General features: G+C 34.9%; 1 protein-coding gene across 1 annotated transcript; it reads right to left on the reverse strand.

Annotated features, from left to right (window-relative positions):
* Positions 1-2,715: 2,715 nt before the first annotated feature.
* On the reverse strand, positions 2,716-8,662 carry LOC111903771 (uncharacterized). Its single transcript, XM_023899529.1, has 4 exons — positions 8,579-8,662; positions 8,447-8,505; positions 3,352-3,355; positions 2,716-3,201 (listed from the first exon to the last, which is right to left on the reverse strand). Exons 1-4 carry the CDS (start codon positions 8,660-8,662, stop codon positions 2,716-2,718), a joined length of 633 nt encoding a protein of 210 aa, XP_023755297.1.
* Between the last annotated feature and the right edge of the window lie 200 nt (positions 8,663-8,862).

Raw genomic sequence — 8,862 nt, forward strand, 5'->3', positions numbered from 1 at the left:
CTTGAAAGTTGTAAATCTATTTTTAAAAATAGTAAGGTTTGTATATATATATATATATATATATATATATATATATATATATATATATATAGAGAGAGAGAGAGAGAGAGAGGTAAGTTCAATTGAGAAAATAAAAAGGGTTGAGAATGGGGGAATCATTCTCAAGCAATCATTTATTTTTGCGCCAAAACGCTCCAGCATACCAGGTCGACGGAGGATGAGTAATATTCATATATGAATATAAATATAAGTGCATTCATATATGAATCCACCACATCCCCTCCACCACCAACCACCACCATCACTGCTACCAACCACCACTGTCACCTTCATCACCACCCACCGCCGTCATATTCATATATAAATAACTGGTTCCTCTATACTTATTCCTATATGAATATACGTATTCATATGTGAATACACTTATTCATATATGAATACACTTATTCATATATGAATATACATATCCATATACATATTCATATATGAATATGGCTTGTTCTGTCAGCCCACTATACTGGAGCGCTTAAGCAGCAGATTCGAAATGAGTGGTCCAAATTCATTCCCTCATTCTCAACCTCTTTGTTCTCAATTAAACTCTCCTATATATATATATATATATATATATATATATATATATATATATATATATATATATATATAGTTATGAATTATTATTTAATGAATGATTATTGGATTCTCCAAACTCCCTCATTACTCTCCATAGTTAGTGAGGATTATAGCAAACATTATTATGATGTTTATGAGTGTAGTTATGCACTGCTATAATGAGCATTCATAACATACCTCACCTTTCATCAACTTGTCCCTTTTGGGTAGACAAGAAAATCAGCAACATCAAAATGTGTCATTTCTGCTTGATCTTTATGAAAATTACTTTGAATAAAATTTGTTTCAATATTTTATTTTTCTTTAGATTTTAGAGAAGCTCGATAAAGATCAACAAAATTCTTTAGAGAGCTTCATGTACGAGACCAGTGACTAGCCATTCCACATCGGTGACAAGTATTTTCAATTTTCTTTTTGCCTTCACCACTTTTAATATTAGGATGTGGGTTTTTGTTATTTTCCGACTTTTTGTGGTTACTTGCAATCTTGTTATTGCAGTTATGATAATTGTGATGACCTCCATGACCCCAGTTAGACCCATGGCTATTATGATTATATGATGTTGCATTCACTTTAGGGAATAGACTAGAACCAGTCGGGCATGATTGGTGATTTTTCATCAATAGTTCATTGTTTTGTTCAGCCACTAGAAGACATGAGATTAATTGATATTTTTTAAACCTTTCTCATGGTATTGCTGCTGTAGGAGCATGAAAAGTAGAGAAAGTTTTCTCTAGCATGGTTTTCCATAGTGAAAATCCTATTCGAAATAAAGACTTGTATGTTAAGCAATTGTTAGTTAAGAAATTTCATAAAATAAGTTGGAAGCATTGTACATGTAAACTTATAGAAAAGAAATACATACCTGAAAATGACAAGTGTAATAAGGAGTTAGAGATCTATGGTAGAGCCGTGATGATAATGTGTTATAAAATATTATGAATAAAAAGATAAATTATAGAGTAAATAAAGACATCAGAATGAAGAAAACTTTTATTCCAATACTTGTGATGAAATCATCAAACTTTACAATACATAATATTCACTATTTATACTAGACAAAGAAGATGAAAGACGAGGTATGTTAGGAATGCTCATTATAATGGTGAAGAATATAATATTTTATGGCACTTGTGCTAGGTATAGGAGATTCCCACAAGTCTGAATGAACAATTTTAAAGCATTTAAAAAAAATTAGAGTTGGAACAAATAAAAGGTAATTTAATATGTTTTCCAAGCTGACAAACAGAATAATTGACATTTAAAGATGTCTTATTACAAGAAATCAAATGGCTAGAAACAAGTTTATTGAAAACATGAGAACTAGGGTGACCAAGGAGTTGATTCCATAAGGATGATATGACACCTAAGTAGAACTTGATGAGTTTCCAAATCCTTCATAGAAAAGCCATTGGGATCAAATTCATTGGATACTTTATTATCAGGAGTAAAGCAAGTAACATATATTAAATTTTTAATAATATTAGGACTGACAAGAATATTATGAAGATGTAAAGGGCGATGAGTGGAGTGAATTTGTGAGTGACCGGTTTGGGTAAAGGGAATGGAGTGACCATTGCCAACAAGAACGCATTTCATATTATTATTATTATTATTGCTAACAGACAATAGTCTACCTGAGTCATAGGCGAGGTGATATATTGCTCTAGTGTCCATGTACTAAGTGACATCAGCTACATCATTTACTGACATTAAGTTGAATGCTTAAGCTAAATCAGTCGATTGATCATGAGATATTTAAAGGAACCATTGCGAAAGGGGTTGAATTGCTGGAGTAGAAGAGGCGTGATAAGCTTGAGTAGTGGGGCTCAATAGAGCAGTTGAAGACGAGGCAGGAGGTGGGCCAAGGAGATCGGGTTGTTGATGATGGATTGCTTGTTTGTGACGAGGTTGTTGAGAAAAGTTGTTGGGCCAAGGGAACGTGGACCAGAAGTGTTGATAGGTCCTTGGAGGGAGTTGCCAAGGTAGCGGGTAGGGACGCAAAGGCAGCAGCTGCTGAGATGATCCTCCAAAGGTAGTAGGTGGCTGTTGTTGATGTCGTTGATGTTGTTCATCGTTGGTTTTTTACTGATTTGGCTGACGACCACCACAAGAGGAGCTGGTGGTGTTTTGATTGTGGTTTCCAACATGAAGAACAGTGGGTGAAGAGGCATGATCCATATAGAGGGGTTGGGTCGGGAGATTGCGATTTATAGTACGTTCCTCCAAAGATAGAATAGATCGACATTTAAGGAGAGAGTGTAGAGGGTCCTGGTGACGCAGCATGGTTGCAATATTGTCAAACTTTGGTGACAATCCATTGATAAGATATGTGACCAAGGTTTGCTCAGGTACTTGGGAACCAATGTTGGTGAGTAAATCAAAGATGACCTTCATGCATTCACAGTAATCAGAAATAGAGAGATCCCCGAGGGTGAGAGTGTGAAGATCATGATCAAGTTCGATTATTCTTGCCTGTTTGTTATCTCTGAACAAGGTTTCAAGATTATTCCAGATGGAATGGGAAGTTGCACTAGGTTTTAGGATCATGAAGATCAACCTAATCATTATCTAGAAGTAAAAAAATAAATAAATAAATAAATAAAAAACATAGTAACTCAGTTTGATCAAGGTTTGATTCGGTGTCAACAACTTTAGCAATTTTTTCCAGTTTATTTATGTTTACAAAAAAAGATTGTTAAAAAAAATAGCTGGAATCACATTCCTGCAAGCAAACAAGTATTTTTATTCATTCCAACAGAATAAAGTCTTCTTTAGTTTAAGAATCAGAATGGATGGGTATGACTACGACTCACCTTAAGTTCAAGAAGAACATCTTGGTTGATACTCAGCTATTGCATTAGCTTGCTTCCGGAACTCTACGATTCTTTCTTGGAGCTCCACATTCCACTCTATTGGGTCTAAAATATGGTTTATACTTTGCTTTTCTAGGAAAATGTATTTTTATGTCTATGACCGTAAACAACTTGGTGTTTACAGCTATATAAGTGTTTACGGTTGTGTTTATGCCCGTAAACTTGTTCATGGCCCATGTCTCATATATATATAGGTGTTAGGTTGGTGAGGAGTGTATGGAATCAGGAGCTTAAGTGTGTGTAATCCAAGGTGTTTTAGAGAGAGAAACTAGAGAGAAGAAGAGAGTATTTGAGTGTGGGAATCTTGTAAGGAACTTAATTCTAATCAAATCATACAAGATTCAAGTTATTCTTCTTCTCCTTTTCTTCTATTTTGATATGGCATCATCCGTTTGATTGGGATTCAGCACTATCAAAGAGATCTGATTGATACACAAGCAGATTGGGGACCAACAAGTGGTATCAGAGCGGGTCTTTAAAAATCTATTGATTTTTGGAGTATCAGTTCTTGGTTTGATGATTTTCTGTACAAGTTATTGAAGATTATTGGTGTTTTGGCGTCTTGGAATCAAAATTATGTTCAAGTTACTATTCATGGTTATTTATGGTGTTCTTTTACTGTCATATGGTATTACTTCAATCTCATTCGTTTTTGTTTCGTATATTCCGTTTGGATGATCAATTCTTTGATCCAATATCGATTTTATTGATTTGATCGTTTAGCCCAATTATTTTGATCGATATTTGTTCCACCTATTGGTTTCTGTTATTGATCCCATTATAATTGCTACTGTTCATCACTTGGACAATACATAAACAGTTCTCGATTCTAAAACTTCCAATTCAAAATTTTCCCTTGCTCGATTTCATCACTAGATTCTTTGATCCACATCGTCTAATGTGTTTCTGCTTATCAATCTTATTTGGTTTATCAAATTGATTTAATGATTTGACTATATTTTGATTCTCAATTTTTTATTTTGATTCTTAAAATCAATTCTAAAATGAGTTGAATTTTTTGTGATAATCGCATGGTGATGATGATGGTCGAGGTTCTTAAATGTAATTTGATTTGAGATTTCTCAAAGATGATGGAATTAAGAACCAATTCAAGAACGGATGAAGAACGATTGCAATTTTGATTGAAAATGAGCTTGATCTGAAAATCAATTTGCGAATGATGATTTGGTGTTTATGGAAGATAATCAGAAACAAAGATGTTTGGAACTGTGGTGGCTGTAGATACAATGGCTTCTAAATTGAAATGATTTGTGTAACTGTGATTTTGTTTCTGTTCGCTTTTGTTGTTCAATTTGGAAAGTCAAAGTCAGTTTGATTGCTCATCGTTTTGATTGAAATGTGAAGGCGGAATCTAAATTGGTGATGGAAGACGGATTTTGATCGTTTTGTTCTTTATGAAATGAAGGACGCGAGAGAATTCAGAATGAGAATAATCGCAATTGTGAAGTTAGTTTCAGAATCAGAATGTTTGTTTCTGAAACGATGACGAGCTCGCAATCAGATCAGAAATCATAATCAGAAAAGAAATCACAATTATAATCAGAACTTATTTGATTTGGAACCAGAATTTTTGGGTTACAGTTGATTAATTTCGTTTCCAAATGAAAATTAAATCGGAGTTAACTAGTCTCACAAGATGAAGGCTTTCGTTCTTTCCGTCCAAAAATGAGGAAGATGATGCAATGTTACAACAAAAGTCCTCATACTTTCTGTAGAGTGACAGTTTAAGTCCAATTTCCGAGATTATTACAAATTAAAGGGGAATATGATGCAGAATTACTATTTAGTCCCATGTCTTTCAGCAAAGTGACAGCTTCTGCCCATTTTTCTAAAAAGTTTACAAATTTAAGAGCTGGTGAACAATTTTGGATTTTTTAATGTGCATATATTTTCGTGAACAGAAAATTAAAGATTTCATCAAGTCTTGGCGGTTCGGAAAGTCGTTTTTCGTGATAACGTCAAATTTTCACGACTTTTTCAGATTTTATACTTCATTGTGTATATCATTTTATCAGATCAAGAAGTCCAATGCAAGAGATGCTCCAGTGAAGCCAAGACCGGGTAGGTCAAAGTCATTTCGGCAGCAGGCTTCAAGTTCTGAAACAAGTGTCGGGGCACCCATTGGATCGAAAAGGAAATGGGTTAAACCCGACTACAGATAGGTACCAAAGGTTCACTCTCCCAAATCTCCTAATGCTTCTAATATTTCTACATCTTCTGTTTGTGATAAGCAGGACATGTCATGGGAGAGAGTACCTTGCAAAGATGAAAAAGGTCAACCCAGTTTCAAAATGGACTGGGTTCCAAAGAACAACTAATCCCGCTCTGTCTCAGAAAAGTTATGGAGGCATGTCATCAGACTTCGGTTTGTTGGTAGTGGTTGTTCCAGGCACATGATAGGGGACATCTCTCAACTGTGCAACACTCAGAACTTAGTCTGAGAGTATGTGTCCTTTGCGGTAAAGGGAAGAAAGGAAAGGATCACTCATGGGTTTTGTGCTTAACGATGTAAAGAATTTTCGGATATGTTCTGCGATTATGCGTGTTGTTCTCAGACCTTCTGGATGCAAATTCAATCGGTGACTTACGGTTTGAGTTTTCTTCTCTATACTCCTGAGTTTATCTTAAACTGTTTCGTTTTAAGACAATTATTTTATTTCTTATAGTTTTTCGTTAGTAGGTATTGTTTGGGAAGTGATATCAAGAAAGTGATAACGGGCAGTCTAAAACATGTGTAAGGGACTGAATCTAAATTGTCTAGACTCTGTGTTCAATGTGCTGGTAGGCACGAAGGATTTGACAGTGTGGATTTAGATAGGATTGTTTAGACTGACCATACGACGCTCTGGTAGATTGAGCAATGAGATAAACATGGGAACCCACGGGATCCACTAAATTAATACGCATCTAGAACTATGGCTTAACTGTTCCTTGATGTACGGACTTATGTCCTTAATTATGGTTCTGATAGGGCGACTGGAGGGTTCTGATAAAGTAGGTATGTAGAAATTATTTTCTTGCTCTTTATCTGTCAGTCATATGTTGCTTCCTCTGCGTGATTGGAAGAGATCCGTCCTGGATTGCAACATATGAAACTCTAATTCTACACACCTCCTTATCTATGAAATTCTTTCTATCTGTTAGCCATATGTTGTCCCCTCTGCGTGATCAGAAGATCCGACTTGGGACACAACATATGCAACATTCTACCTCTCAATCCCTCTATATCTGTTAGTCATATGTTGTCCCCTCTACGTGATTGAAAGAGATCCGACCTGGGATACAACATATGCATCTATCTCTAAATATGCCTTCCTCCTCAATAATTGTTTACTCGCCTAAAGTAAGGAGTCCTTAGGAAGTTCTTGATAATCAGGGTATATCGGGAAGTGGGGAACACATTCTAGTGCAACTAAAATTGAACCATTTAGAGGTTGTCTGTAGATCTCGCTACTTAATTTAAGTGGACAACAATACTCGTGGTCGTCGTCAACTAAATGGTATATTTGGAAAAATTTGTCAATATTCTTCGTGTTTAAGTGGACCACAATACCGGCAATTGACCATCTATTCATGAAGGTGAAGGTACTGATAAACAAAGTCAAGACTTTCACACAACTTTGATCCCAAATATTTTTATTTTTGTTAAATTTGTTCATAGTTCTCCTCTATGCACAAATTTTACGAGGAGAATTAAAATTTTAAAAATCAAACAAAAATCAGAAAATTAAAAATCCAAAAATAGTGTTATTTCTTTTTATTTTTCAGAAAATATGAAAAATCCAAAAAATATTTTTGTTTTTGTTTTATTTTTCAGAAAATATGAAAAATCCAAAAATATTGTGTGCTAAGTTTTCTTTTAGTTTTGTTTTGTCTTGAAAAGTGAATTCAGATGTAGATGAAACTCATGGAGTTTGTGTCGAAAATTTCTGAGCCAATGCTTCATCCGTAAGCATCGAAGAATTCTCATTCGAATGAGCAAGAAATGAAGATTATTCTTCCAACATTCAATCTTTCTACCCCAGAAGCAAGGTCAAGCTGTACTTGAAGATTATGTGACGGATTGCATTGAAGCCTCCTTAATCAATCTGTTGCTATCTATGAACCTGCTGAAGTGATCCAGAAGATTTGTTCTCTCTGATATTCTCTCTGAAGATTCTCAAGCTGAAAGCGCTATCTTTCAAGAATCTTATCAAGAAGCCTCCTCACCCAATGCGTTCAATGTCAAATTTTGAAGAAATTCCCAACTGCTTAAGATGAATGATCATTGAAGATTCACATGTTCATCTTGGTTGTGAAGAAATTGAAGATTAATGCTGAAGCCAAGCTCCCAATGAATATTAACAAGAAAAGCCAGCTACTTTTTAGGGGAGCTTGTTGGGTCAATTAGAAAAGAAAGCTATAAACCAAGGGGGAGATTGTTGGGTCTAAAATATGGTTTATACTTTGCTTTTCTAGGAAAATGTATTTTTATGTCTATAACTGTAAATAGCTTGGTGTTTACGGCTATATAAGTGTTTATGCTTGTGTTTACGATCGTGAACAAGTTTACAGTCGTAAACTTGTTCACGGACCATGTCTCATATATATAGATGTTAGGTGGGTGAGGAGTGTACGGAATCAGGAGCTTAAGTGTGTGTAATCCAAGGTGTTTTAGAGAGAGAAACTAGAGATTAGAAGAGAGTATTTGAGTGTGGGAATCTTGTAAGGAACTTATTCTAATCAAATCATACAAGATTCAAGTTATTCTTCTTCTCCTTCTCTTCTATTTTGATATGGCATCATCCGTTTGATTAGGATTCCGCACCATCAAACGAATCTGATTGATATGCAAGCAGATTGGGGACTTACACACTCCTTCATAATATTAGTTTCAAATTTAGCAAAAAAATAAAAATGTTGGAAACTTGCAATTATACCTCCAAATCCATGAATAACACCGAGCTGCAGTAGAAGCAACGACTCTAGCATGGGAAGCCTAAAAGTAAAATTAAAAAACTTTACAAAAATCATTAAGAAAAAGTAAAAATAAAAAAACAGGTTAAACATACAACAACCGCCAATCCTCCACCTAATGCAAGCCCGACAACACCAGCAACAGATGGTCTTCTTGCAACTGAAACCAACACAAACATTCTTTTTAAATCTAATACTTTTATTACGGGGGCTCCATGGTAAATGGCTCATATTTTTAATAGGTTATATTTCAAAAAAACAAAAAAAATTTATTTAACACTTGTCAACATATAAAACTATCTCTTGTAAGATGAAATTATAACGAACAACTTTATAGTCATGGCAGGCTTACCATAAACCCCAACCTAAAAGTGCTTTT

This window comes from Lactuca sativa, chromosome 8, assembly GCF_002870075.4.
Source record: "Lactuca sativa cultivar Salinas chromosome 8, Lsat_Salinas_v11, whole genome shotgun sequence".
In the NCBI taxonomy this organism is placed as follows: Eukaryota; Viridiplantae; Streptophyta; class Magnoliopsida; order Asterales; family Asteraceae; genus Lactuca; species Lactuca sativa.